Raw genomic sequence first — 27,575 nt, forward strand, 5'->3', positions numbered from 1 at the left:
TCATTGGGGACAGGGGGGGCACCTGGGGGGCACCTGGGGGTGGGATTTGGGATTGGGGGGGCACAGGTGGGGCTGGGGGGGCACCTGGGGGGCACCTGGAGGGGGATTGGGGACAGGGGACACTGGGGGGGCACCTGGGGGCACCTGGGGGGGGGATGGAGATGGGGGGCACAGGTGGGGCTGGGGGGGCACCTGGGGGGCAGCTGGGGGGGGATTGGGGATGGGGGGCCACCTGGGGGGGTGGGATTTGGGATGGGGGGCGATGGGGGGCACAGGTGGGGCTGGGGGGGGCTTGGGGTATTGGGGTGGGGGGCGGGGGGCACCTGGGGGGGGCGGGGATTTGGGACAGGGGACACTGGGGAGGCACCTGGGGGGGGGGATTGGGGACAGGGGACCACTGGGGGGGCACCTGGGGGTGGCATTGGGCATTGGGGGGGCACAGGTGGGGCTGGGGGGCACCTGGGGATGGATTTGGGATAGGGGGCACTGGGGGGGCACCTCATCCCGGTGATTTTGGGGTTCACCCCGGGTGTCCCTGATGATTTTTGGGGTTCATTCTGGGCGTCCCTGATGATTTTTGGGGTTCACCCCGGGTGTCCCTGAGGATTTTGGGGTTCTCATTCTGGTGTCCCCCGATGATTTGGGGGTTCATTCGGGGTGTCCCCACTGAATTTTTGGGGGTTCACCCCGGGTGTCCCTGATGATTTTGGGGGTTCATTCTGGGTGTCCCCCAGTGATTTTGGGGTTCATCCGGGTGTCCCTGATGATTTTGGGGTTCACCCCGGGTGTCCCTGATGATTTTGTGGTTCACTCCGGGTGTCCCTGATGATTTTGGGGTTCACCCCGGGGGTCCCCCCGGTGATTTTGGGGTTCACCCCGGGTGTCGCTGATGATTTTGGGGTTCACCCCGGGTGTCCCTGGTGATTTTGGGGTTCACCCCGGGTGTCCCCCACAGCCACCAACCAGTGGTTCATCCCGGCCGTGCGGGGGGACATCCCCCCGGGCTGCGCCGCCTACGGCTTCGTGTGCGACGGGACGCGGCTGCTGTGGTGTTCGGGGGCATGGTGGAGTACGGCAAGTACAGCAACGACCTCTACGAGCTGCAGGTACCCCCCTGAGACCCCCTCCCCGAATTGGGGCCACCCCCTGAGGACCCCTCCCCAAACTGGGGTCACCCCCCTGAGACCCCTCCCCAAACTGGGGCCACCCCCCGAGACCCCTCCCCAAACTGGGGCCACCCCCCGAGACCCCTCCCCAAACTGGGGTCACCCCCCTGAGACCCCTCCCCAAACTGGGGCCACCCCCTGAGACCGCTCCCCAAACTGGGGCCACCCCCTGGGAACCACCCCCCCAAATCAGGGCTGACACCTGGGAACCACCCCCCCAAATGAGACCCCTGGGACCCCTCCCCAAACTGGGGTGACCCCCTGGGACCCCTCCCCAAATACTCCAGAACTCCCCCAAACCATGGGTGACCCCCTGGGACCACCCCAAAACACCTTGGGACCCCCCTGGGATCACCCCCAAAATACCTTGGGACCCCTGGGATCATCCCAAAACACCTGGGGACCCCCTGGGATCACCCCAAAACACTCCCTGGACCCTCTGAGACCACCCCAAAACACCTCGGGACCCCCTGGGATCACCTCAAACACCTGGGGACCCCCTGGGACCACCCCAAACACCTGGGGACCCCCTGGGACCACCCCAGAACACCTGGGGACCCCCTGGGACCACCCCAAAACACCTTGGGACCCCCTGCTGCCTCTGAACCCCCCTGGTTTTGGGGTCCCCCATCCCCCTGGGTCCCCCCCAATGCCAGACCCCTCCCCAAATCCCAAATCCCCCTCCCCATTTCAGGCCTCCAGGTGGGAGTGAAGCGCTGAAGGCGAAGACCCCCAAGAATGGACCCCCCCCCTTGCCCCCGGCTGGGCCACAGCTTCTCCCTGGTGGGCACAAGTGTTACCTGTTTGGGGGGCTGGCCAACGACAGCGAGGACCCCAAAAACAACATCCCCAGGTATGGGGCACCCCAAATCTAAACAGAATTTTCACTGGAAAACACAGCCCAAAAAAATCCCCAAATTTATGGGGTAAAATCTTCCAAATCTATGGGGTAAATCCAAAATTTATGGGGTAAAATCTTTCAAATTTACGGGATGAGTCCTAAATTTATGGGGTAAAAACTTTCAAATGTATGGGATAAATCCTAAATTTATGGGGTAAAACCTTTCAAATCTACGGGATAAATCTTAAATTTGTGGGGTAAAACCTTTCAAATCTATGGGATAAATTCCAAATTTGTGGAGTAAAACCTTTGAAATTTATGGATAAATCCTGAATTTATGGGGTAAAACCTTTGAAATCTATGGGATAAATCCCAAATTTATGGGGTAGGATCTTCCAAATCTATAGGGCACATCCCAGATTTATTGGGTGAAAGTTTCCAGATTTATGGGGTAAAATTTTCTAAATCTATGAGATAGAATTGTCTAAGTTCATGGTGTAAAACTTTCTAAATCTTGAGGTAAATCCTAAATTTGTGGGGTAGAAGTTTTTGAATCTATGGGGATAAAATTGTCTGAATTTATGGGGGTAAAACCTTTCCTAATCTGTGGGGCAAACCCCAAATCCATGGGGGATTTATGGATCCTTGATATTGGTACGGGGGGATTTTGGGGATTTTTAGGGGTTTTGTGAGGCTTTTGGGAGTTTTTTGGGGATTTTGAGGGTTTTAGGTGGTTTGGGATCGTTTTGGGTGCGTTTTAGGGGATATAAGAACTCTTTTAAGAACATTTCATATCCCCAAAATCCCTTTTTAAACACTCCCATGACCCCAAAACCCCTTTTAGGATATTTTTTGGGGTCTTCTGACCTTCTGAACCACCCACTGATGATTTTAGGACCATCTTAAATCACCTAGGGTGCATTTTATGGGATTTAAGAACCACCCCATATCTTAAAAACCCTTTTAAACCAACCCCACACCCCCAAAACCCTTTTAGGATTTTTTTTGGGGTCTCCTGACCTTCTCAACCCCTTCCCCACACACCTGAACCACCCACAGGTGATTTTGGGACCATTTTGGGTCCATTTTATGGGATTTAAGAATTCTTTTAAGAGCATCTCTTATCCCTAAAAGCAGTTTTAAACCCAATCCCACAACCCCAAAAACCCTTTTAGGGAAATCTCATGACCCCAGAACCCCTTTTAGGGGTTTCTTTGGGGTCTCCTGACTTTCTAAACCACCCACAGGTGATTTAAAGACCATTTTGGGTGCATTTTATGGGATTTAAGGATCACCCTACATCCCCAAAGTCCTTTATAAACCAATCCCACACCCCCAAAAACCTTTTTAGGGGAATGTCATGATCCTAAAAACCCTTTTAGGAGTTTCTTTGGGGTCTCCTGACCTTCTGAACCACCCACAGATGCTTTTAAGACCATTTTGGGTGCATTTTAAGTGATTTAAGAACCCTTCTAAGAGCACCCCATATCCCCAAAACCCCTTTTAGGGCCACCCCCACAACCCCAAAACCCCTTTTAGGATAATTTTAGGATCTCTAAGCTCATTTTCCCCCAGGTACCTGAACGATTTGTACGTTCTGGAGCTTCGCCCGGGCTCGGGGGTCCTTGCCTGGGACATCCCCATCACTTACGGGGTCCTTCCTCCTCCTCGGGAGTCGCACACGGCCGTGGTGTACACGGAGCGCGACGGGCGGCGCTCGCGCCTCGTCATCTACGGGGGCATGAGCGGCTGCAGGCTGGGGGATCTCTGGACCCTCGACATTGGTGAGGAGATTTTGGGGTTTTTGGGGATTTGTGGGATTTTTTGGGATTTTTTTGGGATTTTTTTGGGATTTTTTGGGATTTTTTTGGGATTTTTGGGATTTTTTTCAGATTTTTGGGGGGATTTTTTCAGATTTTTTTTGGGGATTTTTTGGGATTTTTTTTTATTTTTTGGGGGATTTTTTTTTTATTTTTTTTATTTTTTGGGGGTTTTTTCAGATTTTTTGGGATTTTTTTTTGTTTGTTTTTTGGGGGTTTTTAGGGGGTTTGGGGTCAGGGGAATGGGATCATAGGTGGATATGGGGTCATGAGCGGCTGCAGGCTGGGGGATCTCTGGACCCTTGACATTGGTGAGGAGATTTTGGGATTTTTTGGGATTTTTTGGGTATTTTTTTTTATTTTTTTTTTGATTTTTTTGGATTTTTTTGGCATTTTTTGGCATTTTTTCGGATTTTTTTGGGGGTTTGGGGGGGGGTGGGATGGGGGTGTGGGGCGTTGGGGTTAAGGGGTTTGGGGTCAGGGGGAATGGGATCATGGTGGATATGGGGCCATGAGGGGCTGCAGGGGTGAGGGAATTGTGGACCCTTGGCATTGGTATGAGGGATTTGGGGGTTTTTGGGATTTGTGGGATTTTTTGGGATTTGTGGGATTTTTTGGGATTTTTTTGGGGATTTTTTGGGGATTTTTTTCAGATTTTTTGAGGATTTTTTGGGGGTTTTTTGGGGTTTTTATGGGGTTTGGGGTCAGGGGAATGGGATCATTGGTGGATATGGGGCCATGAGGGGTTTTAGGCTGGGGGATCTCTGGACCCTCACATCAGTGAGGGAATTTTTGGGATTTGTGGGAATTTTTAGGATTTTTGGGGGTGGGGTTTTGCGTGGTTATTTTGTGAATTTTTGGGTTTTTTTTTAGGTGTTTTTTTGGGTTTTTTTGGGGTTTTTTTGGGATTTTGTGTGTTTGTGGTTGGAGCTTGGGGTGTCTGGGGTCAGGGACATGCCAGAACTGGGTGCTCAGGGAGACATTTCTTTACATTTTTAAGAGTTTTGGGGCCATTTCCTTACATTTTGGGGCAATTTCCTCATGTTTTGGGGTAATTTCCTCACATTTTGGGGCTGTTTTTTCACATCCTGGGTGATTTTGGGGTCATTTTTTCACATTTTGGGGCCATTTTTTCACATTTGGGGACCGTTTCCTCACATTTTGGGGCCGTTTCCTCACATTTTGGGGCCATTTTCCCCATTTTGGGGTCATTTGTTCAACATTTGGGATCATTTTTCACATTTTGGGACCATTTCCTCACATTTTGGGGCCGTTTCCTCCACATTTGGGATCATTTTTTCACATTTTGGGGCCATTTCCTCACATTTTGGGGGGTTTTGGGGTCTTTCAGAGACGCTGACCTGGAACAAGCCGAGCCTGAGCGGGGTCGCTCCCCTCCCCCGCAGCCTCCACTCAGCCACCACCATCGGCAACAAGTGAGTCTGGGGGCGACCCCCCCCCCAAAAAAAAACCCAAATCCCCCCTTTGGGGGGTCCCTTTGTGTCCCTGCCCCCACCCCAGGGGGGTTGGAGTCTTTAAACGGGGAATAATTTATTTTATTTGAATTTTTTAATCGATACAAACGGTTTTGTGACCCCTAAAAAAATGGGAATTTTGGGGGGGTGGGGGTCTCTGGGTGTCCCCCTGACCCCCCCTGACCTTTGCCCCCCCCCAGGATGTACGTTTTTGGGGGGTGGGTGCCCCTGGTGATGGACGACGTGAAGGTGGCGACGCACGAGAAGGAGTGGAAGTGCACCCACACCCTGGCCTGCCTCACCTGGGTGAGGAGGGGGCTCGGGACCCCCAAAACTGACCCCAATCTACCCTACAAACACCCCAGATCTCAACTTGGGGGAGGAGGGGGCTTGGGACCCCCAACACTGACCCCCAAATTCACCCTAAAACACCCCAGATCTGAACCTGTGTGAGGAGGGGGCTTGGGACCCCCAAACTGACCCCAAATCCATCTTGGGACCCCCAAAACTGACCCCAAATCCATCTTGGGGCCCCCAAAAGTGACCCCAAATATTCCTAAAACCCACCTAAAACACTTCAAATCTGAATCTGGGTGAGGAGGGGGCTCAGGACCCCCAAAACTGACCCCAAATTCACCCTAACACACCCCAGATCTCAGCCTGGGTGAGGAGGGGGCTCGGGACCCCCAAAAGAGCCCCCCAGACCCTTCTGTGACTCCCCCTGTGCCCCCCCAGACTCGATGGCGTGGGAGCCGCTGGTTCTGGAGACCCTCGAGGACCCCCAGACCCCTCCCCCAAACCCCCCAAAACCCCTCTGTGACCCCCCCCAACCCCCTCTGTGAGCCCCCCAGACCCCCCCAAATCCCCCAAACCCCCCTGTGACCCCCCCTGTGCCCCCCCAGACTCGATGGCGTGGGAGCTGCTGGTGCTGGAGACCCTGGAGGACCCCCAGACCCCTCCCCAAACCCCCCGAAATCCCCGTGTGACCCCCCCCAAACCCCTCCCTGAGCCCCCCAAACCCCCCTGTGACCCCCCCATGTGCCCCCCCAGACTCGATGGCGTGGGAGCCGCTGGTTCTGGAGACCCTGGAGGACAATGTGCCGCGGGCTCGCGCCGGGCACTGCGCCGTGGCCATCGCCACCCGCCTGTACATCTGGAGCGGGCGCGACGGCTACCGCAAGGCCTGGAACAACCAGGTGTGCTGCAAGGACCTGTGGTACCTGGAGACAGGTGAGCCTGGGGGCTGCAAGGACCTGGGGGGGCTGCAAGGACCTGGGGTACCTGGAGACAGGTGAGCATGGGGGCTGCAAGGACCTGGGGGGGCTGCAAGGACCTGTGGTACCTGGAGACAGGTGAGTCTGGGGGCTGCAAGGACCTGGGGGGGGCTGGAACAACCAGGTGTGCTGCAAGGACCTGTGGTACCTGGAGACAGGTGAGCATGGGGGGCTGCAAGGACCTGTGGTACCTGGAGACAGGTGAGCATGGGGGGCTGCAAGGACCTGTGGTACCTGGAGACAGGTGAGCCTGGGGGGCTGCAAGGACCTGGGGGGGCTGCAAGGACCTGTGGTACCTGGAGACAGGTGAGCCTGGGAGGGTTGGGGGTAATCTGTGTGTAACCCCATTGTAACCCCCATTGTAACCTGTGTGTAACCCCCATTGTAACCTGTGTGTAACTCTTGTGCAACCCCCATTATAACCCATTTTTCCCCCTGCTCTAACCCCATTGTAACCCCCATTGTAACCCCCATTGTAACCTGTGTGTAACCCCATTGTAATCTCTGTGTAAGCCATGTGTAACCCCTGTTGTAACCCCATTGTACCCCTGTTCTAACCCCGTTTCCCCCCCCAGAGCGCCCCCTGGTGCCGGGCCGTGTAACTCCCATTGTAACCCCCATTGTAACCCCTGTGTAACCCGTGTGTAACCCGTGTGTAACCTGTGTGTAACCCCCATTGTAACCCCCATTGTAACCCCCATTGTAACCCGTGTGTAACCCGTGTGTAACCCGTGTGTAACCCGTGTGTAACCTGTGTGTAACCCCATTTTTCCCCCCCCAGAGCGCCCCCCGGCGCCGGGCCGCGTGCAGCTGGTCCGTGCTAACACCACGTCGCTGGAGGTGAGCTGGGGCGCGGTGCCCACGGCCGACTCGTACCTGCTGCAGCTGCAGAAGTACGAGCTGCCCGCCGCCCCCGCCCCTCCCCCCGTGCCCTCCGTGCCCGCCAACCCCCCCAAGAGCCCCGCCCCCGCCGCCCCCGCCCCTCCCCCCGCGCCCCCCGCCCTGCCCCAGCTCGGGGGGGTGGGGCTCACCCTGCTGGGCCCCGCCCCCGCCCCGCCCCCCGCCAGCGCCGCGGGGGTGGTGGGGGGAGGGGCTGCTGGGGGTGGGGGTGGGGCGGGGGGTGGGGCGGGGGGTGGGGGTGGGGCGGGTGGGGCGGTGGGCGCGGCCCCGCCCCCCCCCAGCGCCACCCTGCAGGTGCTGCCGGCGGCGGGGGGGGCGGGGCAGGTGGGGGCAGGAGGAGGCGGAGCCGCGGCGACAGCAGCGGGGACAGGGAGGGGACCTGGTGAGTGACACCGGGGACATGGGGGGGACACTGGGGACATGGGGGGGACATTGGGGACACTGGGGGGACATTGGGGACAGGGAGGGGACCTGGTGAGTGACACCGGGGACATGGGGGGGACATTGGGGACATGGGGGGGACCTGGTGAGTGACACCGGGGGGGGACATGGGGGGGACATTGGGGACATTGAGGGCGACATTGGGGACATGGGGGGGACATTGGGGAGGGGACCTGGTGAGTGACACTGCGGGGGGGCATTGGGGACATTGGGGGACACTGGGGACATGGGGGGGACACTGGGGAGGGGACCTGGTGAGTGACACCGGGGACATGGGGGGGACATTGGGGACATGGGGGGGACATTGGGGACATGGGGGGGACATTGGGGACACTGGGGAGGGGATCTGGTGAGTGACACCGGGGGGGGACATTGGGGGACACTGGGGGGACATTGGGGGGGGCATGGGGGGGACATTGGGGACATTGGGGAGGGCATTGGGGACATGGGGGAGGGCATTGGGGACAGGGGGGGACATTTGGGACATGGGGGGGACATTGGGGGGGGACACTGGGGACATGGGGGGGGTAAATGGGGACACTTGGGACATTGGGGGGGATATTGGGGGGGACACTGGGGACATGGGGGGGGTAAATGGGGACACCTGGGACATTGGGGGGGATATTGGGGGGACCTTTGGGACACGGGGGGGCACTTGGGGACATTGGGGGGGACACAGGGGGCGAGAAATTGGGACATGGGGGGGACACGGGGGGGCTCTGCAGGTGCCAGGGCTGACCCTCCCGTGTCCCCAATGTCCCCCCCGTGTCCCCAATGTCCCCCCAGGTGTGCCGGCGGTGCTGAAGGTGAGTGGGACCCCCGCGGGCACGGCGGGACCCCCGCTGGTCACCGTGCGCTCGGCCGGGCCCGGCAAGGCCCCGGTGACGGTGACATCGCTGCCCGCCGGCGTCAGGATGGTGGTGCCCAGCCAGAGCCCCCAGGGCACGGTGAGGGAGGGGACACACCTGGGGACAGGTGGGGGGACACTTGGGGACAGGTGAGGGGTACCTGGGGACAGGTGGGGACATCTGGGACAGGTGGGGGGTACCTGGAGGGTACCTGGGGACAGGTGGGGGGTACCTGGAGGGTACCTGGGGACAGGTGGGGACATCTGGGACAGATGGGGACAGGTGGGGGACACTTGGGGACAGGTAGGGGGTACCTGGGGACAGGTGGGGGTCACCTGGGGGATACAGGGGAGGGGTCCTGGGGTCCCAGGTGTGTCCTCAGCTGTGACCTGCCATGCCCAGGTGTCCCCAGATGCACTCAGGTGTTCCCAGGTGTCCCCATGCCCAGCCCAGGTGTCCCCAGCTCCCTCCAGGTGTCCCCAGGTGTCCCCAGCTCCCCCCAGGTGTGTCCCCAGGTGTCCCCAGCTCCCCCCAGGTGTGTCCCCAGGTGTCCCCAGGTGTGTCCCCAGGCTCACTCAGGTGTCCCCAGGTGTCCCCAGGCTCACCCAGGTGTCCCTAGGTGCCCCCAGGTGTGTCCCCAGGTGCAGTCAGGTGTCCCCACGCCCAGCCCCGGTGCTCCCAGGTGTCCCCACAGCTGTCCCCAGGTGTCCCCAGCTCCCCCCAGGTGTGTCCCCAGGTGTGTCCCCAGGTGTGTCCCCAGGCTCAGCCAGGTGTCCCCAGGTGTCCCCAGGTGTGTCCCTAGGCTCACCCAGGTGTCCCCAGGTGTGTCCCCAGGCTCACCCAGGTGTCCCCAGGTGTGTCCCCAGCTCCCCCCAGGTGTCCCCAGGCTCACTCAGGTGTCCCCAGGTGTCCCCAGGTGCACTCAGGTGTCCCCAGGTGTGTCCCCAGGTGCCCCCAGGCTCACCCAGGTGTCCCCAGGTGTGTCCCCAGCTCCCCCCAGGTGTCCCCAGGCTCACTCAGGTGTCCCCAGGTGTCCCCAGGTGCACTCAGGTGTCCCCAGGTGTCCCCAGGTGTCCCCAGGCTCACCCAGGTGTCCCCGTGCCCGCAGGTGATTGGCAGTAGCCCTCAGATGAGTGGCATGGCGGCGCTGGCGGCGGCGGCCGCGGCCACCCAGAAGATTCCGCCGGCGTCGGCGCCCACCGTGCTCAGCGTCCCCGCGGGGGCCACCATCGTCAAAACGGTGGCCGTCACCCCCGGGGCCACCACCCTGCCCGCCACCGTCAAGGTGGCCTCGTCACCTGTCATGGTACGGGGACACCCGGGGGATGGGGGCGGTGGCACTTTGGTGTCACCCAGGGGCTGGGGGTGGTGGTGGTGGCACTTTGGTGTCACCATGGTGTCACCCAGGGGTTAGGGGTGGTGGTGGTGGCACTTTGGTGTCACCTTGGTGTCACTGTGGTGTCACCTGGGGGTTGGGGGTGGTGGCATTGTCACTTTGGTGTCACCTTGGTGTCACCCAGGGGCTGGGGGCGGTGGTGGCGTTGGCACTTTGGTGTCACCGTGGTGTCACCCAGGGGCTGGGGGTGGTGGCATTGTCACTCTGGTGTCACCTTGGTGTCACCCAGGGGTCAGGGTGGCACTGGGGGGGCTGGGGGCAGTGGTGGCACTGTCACTTTGGTGTCACCGTGGTGTCACCGGGGCCTTGGAGGGGCTGGGGTGACATTGGGAGGCTAGAGGTGACACTGGGGTGACACCAGAGGTCTCAAGGTGACCCTGGGAGTCTCAAGGTGACCCCAAGAGTCTCAAGGTGACCGTGAGGTGACCCCATGGTGTCACTGAGACTCTCAAGGTGACCCTGAGGGTCTCAAGGTGACCTTGAGGTGACACTGGAGGTCTCATGGTGACCCTGGAAAGTTCAGGGTGACCCCCAGAGTCTCAAGGTGACCTTGAGGTGACCCCATGGGTCTCAAGGTGACCCTGAGGTGACACCAGGGGTCTCGAGGTGACCCTGAGGGTCTCAGGGTGACCCTGAGGTGACCCCAGGGGTCTCAGGGTGACCCTGGGGTGACACCAGAGGTCTCAAGGTGACCCTGGGGTGACCCTGGGAGGTTCAAGGTGACCCCAAGAGTCTCAAGGTGACCCTGAGGTGCCACCATCACCCTCACAAGCCTCCTCCCCGTGTCCCACCCATGTCCCCCCGTGTCCCCCCGTGTCCCCCCGGTGTCCCCCCCGTGTCCCCCCTGTGTCCCCTGGTGTCCCCCCCGTGTCCCCCCTGTGTCCCCCCGGTGTCCCCCCGGTGTCCCCACCCCAGGTGAGCAACCCGGCCACGCGGATGCTGAAGACGGCGGCCGCCCAGGTGGGCACGGCCGGGGGGTCCCCGGCGGCCACCAACGCGGCCACCAGGCCGATCATCACCGTGCACAAGTCGGGGACGGTGACGGTGGCCCAGCAGGCCCAGGTGGTCACCACCGTGGTCGGAGGGGTCACCAAAACCATCACCCTGGTCAAGAGCCCCATCTCGGTGCCAGGGGGCAGCGCCCTGGTGAGGGGGGACCCCGGTTTGGGGGGTCTTGGGGTGGGGGGACCCCAATTTGGGGGGTGGGGACACGGGGTTGGGGGTGCTGGGGGGTGGGGATACAGATTTGGGGGGTCTTGGGGAGGAGGGACCCCAATTTGGGGGTGGGGACACAGGGTTGGGGGGTCTTGGGGTGTGGGGGACACAGTTTGGGGGGTCTTGGGGTATGGGGGACCCCGGTTTGGGGGGTCTTGGGGAGGAGGGACCCCAATTCGGGGGATCTTGGGGTGGGGGGGACCCGAATTTGGGGGAGTTGGGGGTGGGGGACCCCAATTTGGGGGAGTTGGGGAGGAGGGACCCCAATTTGGGGGGTCTTGGGGTGGAGGGGACCCCAGTTTGGGGGAGTTGGGGGTGGGGGGATCCCGATTTGGGGGTCTTGGGGTGTGGGGGACACAGTTTGGGGGGTCTTGGGGTGGGGGGGACCCCAATTTGGGGGTGTTGGGGGGGTTTGGGGTCAGGGACACCTGGATTTGGGGAGATTGGGAGGGTGAGGACCCAAATTTGGGGGGTCTTGGAATGGGGGGAACACAGATTTGGGGATTTGGGGGGTGGGGACATGGATTTGGGGGTCCTGGGGGGCTCTGGGTATTGGGGGACCCCAATTTGGGGGGTCCTGGGGGGCTCTGGGTGTTGGGGGACCCCAATTTGGGGGGGGGTCCTGGGTGGGTTTGGGGCTGTGTGGGAACCAAAGGAGGCACAACCCCAAATTCCCCCCTCCTCTTTTTGGGGCCAAATTTGGGGGTCCCAGGGGCTTTCAAACCCCTCAAAGGTCAGGATTTGGGGGTTCCCTTTTTTGGGGAGGGGTCTCTGAGCCCCCCATGGCCCCCCCAGATCTCCAACCTGGGCAAGGTGATGTCGGTGGTGCAGACGAAACCGGTGCAGAGCTCGGCCGTGACCGGCCAGGCCTCGAGCGGCCCCGTCACCCAAATCATCCAGGTGACCCCTCCCCAAATCCCTGAGACCCCTCCCCAAATCCCTGAGACCCCTCCACAAATCCCTGAGAACCCCCAGAATCACAGAGACCCCTCCCCAAAATCACAGAGACCCCCTAAAATCCCTGAGAACCCCCCAAAATCCCCCCCTCGGCCGTGACCGGCCAGGCCTCGAGCGGCCCCGTCACCCAAATCATCCAGGTGACCCCTCCCCAAATCCATGAGACCCCTCCCCAAATCCCTGAGAAACCCCAAAATCACAGAGACCCCTCCCCAAAATCACAGAGACCCCTCCCCAAATCCCTGAGAACCCCCTCAAATCATAGAGACCCCTCCCCAAATCACAGAGACCCCTCCCCAAATCCCTGGAACCCCCCCTAAAACCACTCCAGGACCCTCCCCAGCCCCCCACTGACCCCAAACCCCCTCCCTGACCCCCCCATGACCCCTCCCCCACAAAATGACCCCTCCCCACCCTCGACTGACCCCTCCCCCCCAATGACCCCTCCCCCCCCGACTGACCCCTCCCCCCGCAGACCAAGGGCCCCCTCCCCGCCGGGACCATCCTGAAGCTGGTGACGTCGGGGGAGGGGAAGCCCACCACCATCCTGACCAGCACCCAGGCGGGGGCGGGGGCGGCCAAGCCCCCCACCATCCTGGGCATCAGCAGCGTGACCCCCAGCACCACCAAACCCGGGACCACCACCATCATCAAAACCATCCCCATGTCGGCCATCATCACCCAGTCGGGGGCTACCGGTGAGTGAGACCCCTCCCCAAAGTAACCTGAGACCCCCAACTCATCCCTGAGACCCCTGAGCCGCTCTGAGACCCCCAACTCATCCCTGACCTTCCTGAGACCCCCAACTCATCCCTGACCTTCCTGAGACCCCCAAACCCCCCGAGACCTCCATCAAAACCATCCCCATGTCGGCCATCATCACCCAGTCGGGGGCTACCGGTGAGTGAGACCCCTCCCCAAATTAACCTGAGACCCCCAACTCATCCCTGAGACCCCTGAGCCCCTCTGAGACCCCCAACTCATCCCTGAGACCCCCAAACCCCCTGAGACCCCCATCAAAACCATCCCCATGTCGGCCATCATCACCCAGTCGGGGGCTACCGGTGAGTGAGACCCCTCCCCAAATTAACCTGAACCCACCCTGAGACCCCTGAACCGCTCTGAGACCCCCAAACCCCCCAAGACCCCCCAAACCTCCCCACTGACCCCATCAAAACCATCCCCATGTCGGCCATCATCACCCAGTCGGGGGCTACCGGTGAGTGAGACCCCTCCCCAAATTAACCTGAGACCCCTGAGACCCTCAAACCCCCCTGAGACCCCCCTAACCTCTTCACTGACCCCATCAAAACCATCCCCATGTCGGCCATCATCACCCAGTCGGGGGCTACCGGTGAGTGAGACCCCTCCCCAAATTAACCTGAGACCCCCAACTCATCCCTGATCTCCCTGAGACCCCTGAGCCGCTCTGAGACCCCCAAACCCCCTGAGACCCCCAGCCCCCATCACCGCCTGCTCAGGGACAGCAGCGGGGGCTGGGGAGTGCCCCCCGTGTCCCCCCCATGTCCCCTGCTGTCCCCTGCTGTCCCCTGATGTCCCCATGTCCCCTGCTGTCCCCTGCTGTCCCCATGTCCCCTGCTGTCCCCTGCTGTCCCCCATGTCCCCAGCTGTCCCCTGATGTCCCCATGTCCCCTGCTGTCCCCTGATGTCCCCGCTGTCCCCAGGTGTCACCAGCAGCCCCGGGATCAAGTCTCCCATCACCATCATCACCACCAAGGTGATGACGTCGGGCACCGGGACCCCCGCCAAGATCATCACGGCCGTGCCCAAACTGGGCGGGGGGCACGGGCAGCAGGGGGTGACACAGGTCAGGGGACACCGGGGACACCGGGGGGACATCGGGGGGTTTGGGGACATTGGGCACATCGAGGTGGTTTGGGGACATCGGGGGGTTTCGGGACATTGGGGGGTTTGGGGACATTGGGGGGCTTTGGGGACATTGCAGGGGGTTGAGGACATCAGGGGGTTGGGGACATCGGGGACACCAGGGGGGTTTGGGGACATTGGGGGGGTTTGGGGACATTGGGGGGATTGGGGGACATTGGGGGGATTGGGGACATTGGGGACATCAAGGGGGTTCGGGGACATTGAGGGGGTTGGGGGACATTTGGGGAGATTGGGGACATTGGGGACATCAGGGGGGACATTGGGGGGGTTGGGGACATCGGGGACACTGGGGGATTTGGGGACATTGGGGGGGTTGGGGACATCGGGGGGGTGATGTTGGGGGAGTTTGGGGACATCAGGGGGGGACATTGCGGGGTTTGGGGACATTGGGGACACTGGGGGTATTGGGGGGATTTGGGATATTGGGGGGATTTGGGGACATTGGGGACAGGGGGGTGACACCGAGGTGGGGTCAGGGTTTGGGGACCCTGGGGTCAGCTGAGGGGTCCCAGCCCTGGTGCCAGCGGTGTCCCCGTGGTGTCCCCACGATGTCCCCATGGTGTCCCCACACTGTCCCCTCACTGTCCCCTCACTGTCCCCACACTGTCCCCATGGTGTCCCCACACTGTCCCCATGTCCCCACAATGTCCCCACACTGTCCCCATGTCCCCTCACTGTCCCCTCACTGTCCCCTCACTGTCCCCTCACTGTCCCCATGTCCCCTCACTGTCCCCTCACTGTCCCCTCACTGTCCCCACACTGTCCCCACACTGTCCCCTCACTGTCCCCACACTGTCCCCTCACTGTCCCCTCACTGTCCCCATGTCCCCACACTGTCCCCACGGTGTCCCCCGGTGTCCCCACACTGTCCCCACGGTGTCCCCATGTCCAGGTGGTGCTGAAGGGGGCCCCAGGCCAGCCGGGCACGATCCTGCGGACGGTGCCCATGGGCGGTGTCCGGTTGGTCACTCCCGTCACCGTCTCGGCCGTCAAGCCCACGGTGACCACCCTGGTGGTCAAGGGCACCACCGGTGAGTGCGGTCAGGGGTCATCTGGGGGTCACTGGGGTGGTCACTCGTGGGCAGGGGTCACTTTGGGGTCACCCTGGGGTCACTCATGGTCAGGGGTCATCTCTGGGTCACTGGGGTGGTCACTCATGGTCAGGGGTCATCTCTGGGTCACTCGGTGGTCACTCATGGGCAGAGGTCACTTCTGGGTCATTTTGGGGTCACTTCAGGGGTCACTTGGTCACTGGGCTCACTCTGTGGTCACTGTGGTCACCCTGTGGTCACTTTTGGTCACCCTGTGGTCACTGGGGTCACTCTGTGGTCACTCTGTGGTCACTCTGGTCACCCAGCAGTCACTGGGGTCACTTTGTGGTCACTCTGTGGTCACTCTGGGGTCACTCTGGTCACCCTGTGGTCACTCTGTGGTCACTCTGTGGTCACCCAGTGGTCACTGGGGTCACTCTGGGCGGTCACTCACGGCCGTGCTGTCCCTCCCAGGTGTGACCACGCTGGGGACGGTGACAGGGACGGTGTCCACCAGCCTGGCGGGAGGGGCCGGTGGCCACAGCGCCACGGCCTCGCTGGCCACGCCCATCACCACCCTGGGGACAATCGCCACCCTCTCGAGCCAGGTCCTGAACCCTGCGGCCATCACGGCCACCGCGGCCGGGGGCGGCCTGGGGACACCGACCATCACCATGCAGGTGAGGGGACAGGGGGACACTGGGGACACTGGGGACATTGGGGACATTGGGGACACTGGGGACATTGGGGACACTGGGGACACTGGGGACATTGGGGACATTGGGGACATTGGGGACACTGGGGACACTGGGGACATTGGGGACATTGGGGACACTGGGGACACTGGGGACACTGGGGACACCAACCATCACCGTGCAGGTGAGGGACACTGGGGACATTGGGGACACTGGGGACACGGGGGACACTGGGGACACTGGGGACATTGGGGACACGGGGGACATTGGGGACACTGGGGACATTGGGGACACCGACCATCACCATGCAGGTGAGGGGACAGGGGGACATTGGGGACACTGGGGACACTGGGGACACTGGGGACAGGGTGGCCTGGGGACACTGACCAACACTGTGCAGGTGAGGGGACACTGGTGACGCTGGGGACAGAGGGGACATTGGGGACACTGGGGACATTGATGACAGGGGGGAACACTGGTGACACTGGTGACATCCCTGGTGACACCGGCAACAGCCACCATCCATCACCACACCCGAGGTGCCACCGATGCCATTTGGGGGTGACACTCGGGGACACTCAGGAATTCAGGGGGGTGGGGACACCCCTGAGCCCCCCCTGGGTGTCCCCTGATGCAGTTTGGGGGTGACATTCCGGGGTGGGGGGGACACCCCTGAGCCCCCCTGGGTGTCCCCTGATGCAGTTTGGGGGTGGGGACACCCCTGACCCCCCCTGGGTGTCCCCTGACACAGTTTAGGGGTGACATTCAGGGGGGTGGGGACACCCCTGAGCCCCCCCGGGTGTCCCCTGATGCAGTTTGGGGGTGACATTCGGGGACACTCTGGAATTCAGGGGGTGGGGACACCCCTGAGCCCCCCCGAGTGTCCCCTGACGCGCTTTGGGGGTGACATTCGGGGGTGGGGACACCCCTGAGCCCCCCCCGGTGTCCCCTGACGCACTTTGGGGACACAGCCGGTGTCCCAGCCCACGCAGGTGACACTCATCACCACGCCCAGCGGCGTCGAGGCCCAGCCCGTCCACGACCTCCCCGTGTCCATCCTGGCGTCCCCCACGGCCGAAGCCCCTCCGGCCGCCGCCCCGGGGGGCCCCGCGCTGACCGAGCCCCCCGCGGCCGAGGCTGCGGCCGGGACGGTGACCCTGGTGTGCTCCAACCCCCCCTGCGAGACCCACGAGACCGGGACCACCAACACGGCCACCACCAGCCTGGTGGCCAACGTGGGGACGGGAGGGGGACAGGTGCAGCTGCTGTGCGAGGACACGGGCGGGGGGACAGCGCTGGCAGTGCCACCACGGGGCTGCTCCAACCCCCCCTGCGAGACCCACGAGACGGGGACAACCAACACGGTGACGGTGACAGCGCCACGGCCACCCTGTGCCAACAACAGCGGGACAGCGGTGACAGTGACAGGGTCACAGATCTGCTCCAACCCCCCCTGTGAGACCCATGAGACGGGGACAACCAACACGGTGACAGTGACAGCGCCACGGCAACCGCACGGCAACAACAGCGGGACAGCGGTGACAGTGACGGGGTCACAGCTCTGCTCCAACCCCCCGTGTGAGACACACGAGACGGGGACAACCAACACGGTGACAGTGACAGCGCCACGGCCACCCTGTGCCAACAACACCGGGACAGCGATGACAGTGACGGGGTCACAGATCTGCTCCAACCCCCCCTGCGAGACCCACGAGACGGGGACGACCAACACGGTGACAGTGACAGCACCACGGCCACAGCGTGCCAGCGACACCGGGACAGCGGTGACAGTGACAGGGTCACAGCTCTGCTCCAACCCCCCCTGCGAGACCCACGACACCGGCACCACCAACACGGCCACCACGGCGGCGGGGCCGGCGCGTCCGGGGGGTCCGGCCTGCGCCACGCAGCAAACGGCGGCCACGGGGACGACGATGACGGCGCGGCTGTGCCCGGCCGAGGGCGGCACCGGCGGCGTCACCGCGCGCCAAGGGCAGGATGTCACCGCGCCGCCGTGCCAAACGCCCTGGGGACAGCCCGAGGGCAGCGCGGGGACACGGGTGTGCTCCAACCCCCCCTGCGAGACACACGAGACCGGGACGACCAACACGGTGACAACAACGGCACCGCGGCAACCGCGCGGCAACGACACCGGGACAACCGGCACGGTGACAGTGACAGCGCCACGGCAACCGCACGGCAACGACACCGGGACAGCCGGCACGGTGACAACAACGGCACCGCGGCAACCGCACGGCAACGACACCGGGACAACCGGCACGGTGACGGTGACGGGGTCACAGCTCTGCTCCAACCCCCCCTGCGAGACCCACGAGACCGGCACCACCAACACGGTGACGGTGACGGCGCAACGGCCACCCCGTGCCAACGAGACGGGGACAGCGGTGACAACAACGGGGACACGGGTGTGCTCCAACCCCCCCTGCGAGACACACGAGACGGGGACAACCAGCACGGTGACAACAACGGCACCGAGGCCACCCTGTGCCAACGACACCGGGACGACGGTGACGGTGACAGGGTCCCAGCTCTGCTCCAACCCCCCCTGCGAGGTGCACGAGACGGGGACGACCAACACGGTGACGGTGACGGCGCCACGGCCACCGTGCGCCAACGAGACGGGGACAACGGTGACAACGGTGACGGGGACAACGGTGACGGGGTCACAGCTCTGCTCCAACCCCCCCTGCGAGACCCACGAGACGGGGACAACCAACACGGCCACCACCACCACGGCCACCTCGCGCGAGCCGGCGGGGACATCGTCAGGGACATCGTCGGGGACGTCATCGGGGACGTCACCGGTGCCACCACCCTGCTCCACCCACGAGCCCGGCGCGGTGACGGTGACGGGGGTCCCAGCTCTGCTCCAACCCCCCCTGCGAGACCCACGAGACCGGGACCACCAACACGGCCACCACGGCCACCGCCGGCTCCCGGCCGGGTGACGCCACCACCACGGCCACCAGCGCTGCCACCTCCGGCTCAGGGGGGTCCCCCCAGCCTGGTGCCAACCCCCCCTGCGGGACCCCCGAGCCCCCCGCGGGGTCCCCGCCCTGCCAGGGCCAGCAGGGCGGTGCTGAGGGGGTGACGGTGCCAGCGCCCGGTGCCACCAGCGGTGTCACCAGCGGTGTCACCAGCCCCCCCCGCGCCTGCTCCAACCCCCCCTGCGAGACCCACGAGACGGGGACGACGGCCACGGCCACCACGGTGACGGCCAGCATGGGCACCAGCCAAGGTGAGCCTCGGGTTGTCCCCAAAGTGTCCCCAAATTGTCCCCAAATCATCCACAAATTATCCCCAGGGTGTCCCCAAATCATCCCCAAATTGTCCTCGAATTGTCCTCAGATTGTCCCCAAATCATCACCAGATTGTCCCCAATCTGTCCTCAGATTGTCCTCAAACTGTCCCCAGAGTGTCCCCAAACTGACCCCAAATTGTCCCCAAATTGTCCCCAGATTGTTCCCAAACTGACCCCAGAGTGTCCCTGAATCATCCCCAGGTTGTCCCCAAACTGTCCCCGAATTGTCCCTAAATTATTCCCAAACTGACCCCAAATTGTCTCCAGAATGTCCCCAGATTGTCCCCAAATCGTCCCCAGAGTGTCCCCAAATTGTCCCAAAATCCCCTCCAAGTTCTTCCCGAATTCTCCCCGAATTTTATCCAAATCCCCCCCAAATCCCCCCCAAATCCCCCTCCCCTATTTTGGGTGGGTGGTCTCCCCTCTGTGACCCCTCCCCTGTGTCCCCACAGACCCCCCCCCCGCCGGCTGCCAACGGTCAGGGTGAGGGGGAGCCCCCCCCCAGCGAGGGTGGGGGTCCCCCGGTGCCCCCCCCCGGGACCCCCAGCCCCCCCGGCCCCAGCGGAGCCCCCCAGGCCCGGGCGGTCACCACGGTCACTCAGTCCACGCCAGCGCCGGGGCCGGCCGTGCCGGTGAGGGGCTGGGGGGGCTTGGGGAGGGGACTGGGGGGCTTGGGGGGGCTGGGGGGGCTTGGGGAGGGGTTTGGGGGGCTTGGGGAGGGGGTTTGAGGGGGCTTGGGGGGCTTGGGAAGGCTTGGGAAGGGGCTGGGGGGCTTGGGGAGGGGGCTGGGGGGACATTGGGGGGGCTTGGGGAGGTTTAGGGGGGGCCTGAGGGGGCTTGGGGGACACTGGGGGGACATTGGGGGGCTGGGGGATTTTGGGGAGGGGTCTTGGAAGGCTTGGGGAGGTTTAGGGGGGCCTGGGGGGGGGTTTGAGGGGGCTGGGGGGGCTTGAGGAGGGGTTTGGGGGGGGCTTGGGGGAGCTTCGGGGGGGGTTGGGGACATTTGGGGGGGCTTGGGGGACATTGGGGGGGCTTGGGGGAGCTTCAGGGGGGGTTGGGGACATTTAGGGGGGGTTTGGGGACATTCAGGGGGGGTTTGGGGACACTTGGGGGGGCCTTTGGGGGACACTTGGGGGGGCCTTTGGGGACCAGGTCCCATCCCGGGGGTCTCCATCCCCCCCTCCCCAACCTTTCCCCTCCCCCCTCTCCCCCCAGACCATCTCATCGCTGACCGAGTCCCCCCCGGCCGCCCCCGAGACCCCCCCGACCTCCACCCCCACCCCCCCCGGAGACCCCCACCCACCCCAGGACCCCCCCCCGGCTCCGTCCCCGTCCCCCCCCGGCGCCGAGGCGGCCGCGGGTGAGGCCGGGGGGTCCCCGGAGCCGCTGGCCGTGGTGGTGCTGCCGCCGGCTGCGGGCGAGGGGGCTCCGGCCGAGGGGCTGGCGCTGCCCCCCGAGCTGCTGGCCGAGGCGGGGGGCGCGGGGGGACCCCCGGGGCTGACCCCCGAGGAGCTGGCGGTCACCGCGGCGGCCGAGGCGGCGGCGGCGGCTGCGGCCAGCGAGGAGGCGCAGGCCCAGGCTCTGGCCATCCAGGCCGTGCTGCAGGCGGCGCAGCAGGCGGTCATGGGTCAGTCTGGGGGGTCCTGGGGGGGTTTGGGGGTCCTGGGGGGGTTCTGGGGGTCCTGGGGGGGGTTTGGGGTGGTCTCATGGCTGTGGTGGTGACCCCGAGCTGACCCTTGGCCATCCAGGCCGTGCTGCAGGCGGCGCAGCAGGCGGTCATGGGTCAGTCTGGGGGGGTTTGGGGGGTCCTGGGGGGTGTTTGGGGGGTCCTGGGGGTGTTTGGGGGTCCTGGGGGGGGTTCTGGGGTGGTCTCATGGCCACGATGGTGACCCTGAGCTGACCCTTGGCCATCCAGGCCATGCTGCAGGCGGTCATGGGTCAGTTTGGGGGGGTTTGGGGGGTCCTGGGGGGGTCCTGAGGGGGTTTGGGGGGGGTCCTGAGGGGGTTTGGGGGGTCCTGGGGGTCCTGAGGGAGTTTTGGGGGGGTCCTGGGGGCCCTGAGGGAATTTTGGGGGGGGTCCTGGGGGTCCTGAGGGAGTTTTGGGGGGTCCTGGGGGTCCTGAGGAGGTTTTGGGGGGGTCCTGGGGGTCCTTTTCCCATGGTTCTGGTGGGGGGAGGGGTGGATTTTGAACTGACCCCTCCCTCTTCTCCCCCCCTCCCCCCAGGAACATCGGAACCCCTGGACCCGGCCGAGCCCGGGGGGGGGCCCCACGGACCTCGGGGGTGCCCTGGGGGTGTCGGAGGGGGGGGGCGGGGGGCGCGGGGGGGGGCGCTGCCCCTGGTGCTGACTCAGCAGGAGCTGGCGGCGCTGGTGCAGCACCAGCAGCACCTGGCCGAGGCCTCCACCCCTCCCCCCGCCCCCGCCCCCACCCCCAGCGCTGCCCCCGCCCCCGCCCCGCCCCCCCCGGCCCCTCCCGCCCCCACCACCCCCGGACCCCCCCAGGCGGCCGCGCCCCCTCCCCATTTGCCCACCGAGGCCTTGGCCCCCGCCGACAGCCTCAACGACCCCGCGGGGGACAGCAACGGGCTGGGGGGGGCAGAGCTGGGCACCGGCCCCGGGGGGGGCACCCCCGGCAGCCTCCTGCCCCCCCCCGGGGACGGTGAGACACGGGGGGGGCACCTGGGGGGGGTTGGGAGGGGTTTGGGGGGCACCTGGGGGGGTTTGGGGTCCTTTGGGGGGGTTTGGGGGGGCACCTGGGGGAGTTTGGGGGCACCTAGGGGGGGTTTGGGGGTCCTTTGGGGGGCACCTGGGGGGGTTTGGGATCCCTGGGATGGGTTTGGGGCACCTGGGAAGGATTTGGGGTCGTTTGGGGGGAGTTTTGGGTCACCTGAGGGGCTTTTGGGGGGCGATTGGGGTCCTTTGAGGGGGATTTGGGGTCCCTGGGGGGGGATTTTGGGACCCCTTTTCTGGGCCCCCCCCTTGGGTTGGTTTGAGACCCCTCCCCCCCCTCCCGCTCACATTTGGGTGGGTGGGGAATTCTGGGGTGGGGGATGGGGGGGGTTTTAAGCCCCCTCCTCAATTTTTTTGGTGCCATTTCCCCTCCCCCCCCCAGGCCTGGCCCCCTCGAGCGCCTTCGTGGCCCCCCCGGGCCCCCCCCCCGGTTGCCCCCAGCCCCGCCAAGCTGCAGGCGGCCGCTGCCCTGGCCGAGGTGGCCAACGGCATCGAGAGCACCCCCGTGGTGAGTGAAACCCACCCCAACAACACCCAAAAACACCCCCAAAAAATCCTCCAAAAACACCCAAAAAATCTCCTCCAAAAAACACCCAAAAAAATTCCCCCAAAAACACAAAAAATCCTCCAAAAACACCCAAAAATCCTCCAACAACACAAAAAAAATCCTCTAAAAAACCCAAAAAATCATCCAAAAAACACCCAAAAAATCCTCCAAAAACACCCAAACATCATCCAAAAAACACACCCAAAAAATCTCCAAAACCAACCCCAAAAACTTCTCTAAAAAAAACCCAAAAAATCATGCAAAAACACCCAAAAAATTCTCTAAAAAAACCCAAAAAATCATCCAAAAACACCCCAAAAAATCCTCCAACAACACCCAAAAAATCCTCCAAAAACACCCAAAAAATTCTCTAAAAAAACCCAAAAAAATCCTCCAAAAACACCCCAAAATCCTCATAAACCACACCCCAAAATGTTCTCATTAACACACCCCAAAAAATCCATGCCCCTAAATCCCCCCCCAAATCCTCACAAACCCACCCAAAAACTCCTCCAGAAACTCCCCCTAAACCCACCCCAAAATCCTCCAGTTTTCCTCCTGAAAACCCCGATTATCTCCCAATATCCCCCCAAAAATCCCCCTAAAATTCCCTTTATTTCCCCCAAACCCCCCAATTTACCCCAGAAATTCCCCAAAATTCCCTTTATTCCTCCCCAAACCCCCCCAATTTCCCCCCAAAATCCCCTAAAATTCCCTTTATTCCCCCCTGAACCACCCCAAATCCCCCAATTTCCCCAAAAATTCCCCCAAAAATCCCCCTAAAATTCCATTTATTTCCCCCCAAACCCCCCAATTTACCCCAAAAATTCCTCCAAAATTCCTTTATTCCTCCCCAAACCCTCCCAATTCCCCCAATTTCCCCCCAAACCCCCCAAAATTCCCTTTTTTCCCCCCTGACCCATCCCCCTGCCCCACAGAAAGCCGAGCCGGGGCGCCGCCCCCCAAGGCGCCCCCCAAGAAGGAAAATCAATGGTTCGATGTGGGGGTCATCAAGGGCACCACCATGATGGTCACTCACTACTTCCTGCCCGCCGAGGACGCGCCCCCGGACGTGAGTGACCACTGGGATGGACACTGGGGATACTGGGATGGACACTGGGACACACTGGGGACACTGGGGACACTGGGAATACTGGGACAGACTGGGACAGGGCACCACCATGATGGTCACTCACTACTTCCTGCCCGCCGAGCACGCGCCCCCGGACGTGAGTGACCACTGGGGATACTGGGGATACTGGGGATACTGGGATGGACTGGGGACACTGGGGACACTGGGACAGACTGGGGATACTGGGGACACTGGGACAGGGCACCACCATGATGGTCACTCACTACTTCCTGCCCGCCGAGACGCGCCCCCGGACGTGAGTGACCACTGGGGATACTGGGATGGACACTGGGGACACTGGGACAGACTGGGGATACTGGGACAGACTGGGACAGACTGGGACCAGGCACCACCATGATGGTCACTCTCTATTTCCTGTCACTGGGGTTGCACCCCTGGACGTGAGTGACCACTGGGGACACTGGGAGGGACACTGGGGACACTGGGACAGACTGGGAGGGACTGGGGATACTGGGGGATACTGGGACAGGGCACCACCATGATGGTCACTCACTACTTCCTGCCCGCCGAGGATGCGCCCCCGGACGTGAGTGACCACTGGGGACACTGGGAGGGACTGGGATGGACACTGGGGATACTGGGGATACTGGGGACACTGGGACAGGGCACCACCATGATGGTCACTCACTACTTCCTGCCCGCCGAGGATGCGCCCCCGGACGTGAGTGACCACTGGGATGGACACTGGGGACACTGGGAGGGACTGGGATGGACACTGGGGACACAGGGGACACTGGGGGAGGGACACTGGGGACACTGGGACAGACTAGAGGGACACTGGGATAGACTGGGACATACTGGGAGGGACTGGAGATACTGGGGATACTGGGACAGGGCACCACCATGATGGTCACTCTCTATTTCCTGTCACTGGGGATGCACCCCTGGACGTGAGTGACCACTGGGGACACTGGGATGGACACTGGGGAGGGACACTGGGGACAGACTGGGACAGGCTGGGGACACTGGGGAGAGACACTGGGGACACTGGGACAGACTGGGATGGACTGGGGACACTGGGACAGCTGTGGGACACCCCAGTGGCACTGGGGACAGCCCTGGTGTGTGTTGGGGACAACCCAAGGTGTCCCCATGGCCAGGGGGGTTTCTTTATCGGTGTCCCCTCTCTGTCCCCTCCCTGTCCCCTCCCTGTCCCCTCCCTGTCCCCCCCGTGTCCCCCCAGGACGAGGCCTCGGGGGTCCCGGACCACTCCCAGCTGCGGCGCCAGGAGCTGCAGCCGGGCACCGCCTACAAGTTCCGCGTGGCGGGCTCAACGCCTGCGGCCGCGGCCCCTTCTCGGAGCTGTCGGCCTTCAAAACCTGCCTGCCCGGCTTCCCCGGGGCTCCCTGCGCCATCAAAATCAGCAAGGTGACCCCAGACCCACAGCAGAGACCCCAGACCCACAGCACAGACCCCAGACCCACGGCACAGACCCCTGACCCACGGCACAGACCCCAGACCCACATCTGCAACCCAAACCCAACCTGACCCCAACCCTGTCCCTGCCCGGCTTCCCGGGGCTCCCTGCGCCATCAAAATCAGCAAGGTGACCCAGACCCACAGCAGAGACCCCAGACCCACAGCAGAGACCCCAGACCCACAGCGGGGACCCCAGACCCACAGCGGGGACCCCTGACCCACAGTGGGGACCCCAGACCCACATCTGCAACCCAAACCCAACCTGACCCCAACCCTGTCCCTGCCCGGCTTCCCCGGGGCTCCCTGCGCCATCAAAATCAGCAAGGTGACCCCAGACCCACAGCAGAGACCCCAGACCCACGGCACAGACCCCAGACCCACATCTGTAACCCAAACCTGACCCCAGACCCACGGCAGGGACCCTCCTGTGTCCCCCCCATATCCCCGACCTCCCGTAACTCCCATAGCCCAAAGCCCTCTGTACCCCCATGGCCCCAAACTCCTGTCACCCCCCCTGTGTCACCCCCCGTGTCCCCCCTGTGTCCCCCTGTCCCCCCCGACCCCCAATATCCCCCCATAACCCCCTGACCCATGTCCCCATGTCCTCCTGACCCCCGATATCCCTGTGTCCCCTCTGTCCCCATACCCCCCGTGCCCCCTGTGACCCCCTGACCCCTGTGACCCCCCTGACCCCCCCGTGTCCCCCCGTGTCCCCGGCAGAGCCCGGACGGGGCGCACCTGACGTGGGAGCCGCCGTCGGTGACGTCGGGCCGCATCGCCGAGTACTCGGTGTACCTGGCGATCCAGGGGGGGCCCGGGGGGGGTCCCGAGGCCCGTGGGGGGAGGGGCTCAGCTGGCCTTCATGAGGGTCTACTGCGGGCCCAGCCCCTCGTGCCTGGTGCCGGCCTCGAGCCTGGCGAGCGCCCACATCGACCCACACCACCAAACCGGCCATCATCTTCCGCATCGCCCGCCCGCAACGACAAGGGCTACGGGCCCGCCACCCAGGTGCGGTGGCTGCAAGGTGGGTCTGGGGGCTCTGAAATGAGTCTGGGGGGTCTGAAATGGGTCTGGGGGCTGCACACACCTCAGGGAGGCTGTGAGAGTGGGACTGTCCCCCTTGGCACCTACCCTGAAGGACAAGGGCTACGGGCCCGCCACCCAGGTGCGGTGGCTGCAAGGTGGGTCTGGGGGCTCTGAAATGAGTCTGGGGGGCTGCAAAATGGGTCTGGGGGCTGCAAAATGGGTCTGAGGGGCTGCTGACCCCCAGGGGTCCCTGTGGGGCTGAGCAGGTGAGCAGGGGATTGTCCCCCAGCCTGGCAAGGACAAGGGCTACGGGCCCGGCAGCCAGGTGTGGTGGCTGCAAGGTGTGTCTGGGGGCTCTGAAATGAGTCTGGGGGGGTCTGAAATGGGTCTGGGGGGTCTGAAATGAGTCTGGGGGCTGCAAAATGGGTCTGGGGGGTCTGAAATGGGGCTGGGCAGGTGAGCAGGGGATTGTCCCCCAACCTCAAGGACAAGGGCTACAGGCCTGCCAGCCAGGGGCGGTGGCTACATGGTGAGGCTGGGGGCTATGAAATGAGTCTGGGGGCTTTGAAATGAGTCTGGGGAGGTCTGAAATGAGTCTGGGGGCTCCGAAATGGGGCTGGGGGCTGCACACACCTCGGGGAAGCTGGGGCTGGGATTGTCACCCACCCTCAATGACAGCGGTTACAGCAGCAGGTGTGGCTGCCAGGTGGGTCTGGGGGCTCTGAAATGAGTCTGGGGGGTCTGAAATGAGTCTGGGGGCTCCGAAATGAGTCTGGGGGGGTCTGAAATGAGTCTGGGGGCTGCACACACCTGTGGGGGAGGTGCTGCAGACCCTGATGTCCCCCCCAACCCCCCCCAGAGTCGAGCAAGGACGGAGCCGCCGGGAAAGCCGGCAGCAAACGGCCCCTGGCGTCCCCCGACCTGTGAGTGGGGGGCTCGGGGGGGTCTTTTGGGGGGCTGGGGTCGTTTTGGGGGGCATTTGGGGCTGTTTTGGGGGGGTCCTGCAGGGGTCTTAGGGGGGAATTGGGGTCTGGGGGCTCTTCTAGGGGTCCTGGGGGGGTGTTTGGGGGCTCTTTTAGGGGGTCTCTGGGTCTGGTTTGAGGGGGAATTGGGGTCTGGGGGCTCTTTCGGGAGCCTGGGGTTGTTTTGGGGGGTCCTGGAGGGGTTTTGGGGGGGGGAATTTGGGGGTCTGGGGGCTCTTTTGGGGGTCCTGTGGGTCTGGCGGGGTTTTTTGGGGGGGGGTCCTGGGGAGGTTTGGGGATTTTTTTTGGGGGGAGCTGTTTTGAGGAGGGGTCTCCATCTCCCCCTCCCCAAATTCCCCCCTCTGCAGGAAATCCGCTCCAAAGAAGCCCAAGGCCGAAGGGCAGTGAAGGACCCCCGGGACCCCCCCCCAAAAAAAGAAAAACAAAAA

General features: G+C 63.1%; 1 protein-coding gene across 1 annotated transcript; it reads left to right on the plus strand.

Moving 5' to 3' along the window:
• The first annotated feature begins 1,046 nt into the window (after positions 1-1,046).
• LOC131591057 (host cell factor 1-like) lies at positions 1,047-27,575 on the plus strand. The gene is given in 36 exon segments (XM_058861485.1): positions 1,047-1,106; positions 1,861-1,874; positions 1,876-1,909; positions 1,911-1,953; positions 1,956-2,019; positions 3,583-3,791; positions 5,179-5,263; positions 5,503-5,606; positions 6,350-6,532; positions 7,358-7,642; positions 7,760-7,782; positions 8,643-8,864; positions 9,874-10,071; positions 11,077-11,307; positions 12,172-12,276; positions 12,809-13,031; positions 14,019-14,161; positions 15,134-15,272; positions 15,747-15,952; positions 16,939-18,910; positions 18,912-19,237; positions 19,742-19,921; positions 20,598-20,916; positions 21,514-21,687; positions 21,787-21,948; positions 22,402-22,433; positions 22,435-22,531; positions 23,514-23,638; positions 24,903-24,987; positions 24,990-25,087; positions 25,859-25,983; positions 25,985-26,072; positions 26,074-26,109; positions 26,111-26,162; positions 27,024-27,087; positions 27,495-27,575. Coding segments are annotated over 36 exon segments (6,531 nt in total). The 5' UTR covers positions 1,047-1,061; the 3' UTR covers positions 27,535-27,575.

Source organism: Poecile atricapillus, chromosome 37, assembly GCF_030490865.1.
Source record: "Poecile atricapillus isolate bPoeAtr1 chromosome 37, bPoeAtr1.hap1, whole genome shotgun sequence".
Classification (NCBI taxonomy): domain Eukaryota; kingdom Metazoa; phylum Chordata; class Aves; order Passeriformes; family Paridae; genus Poecile; species Poecile atricapillus.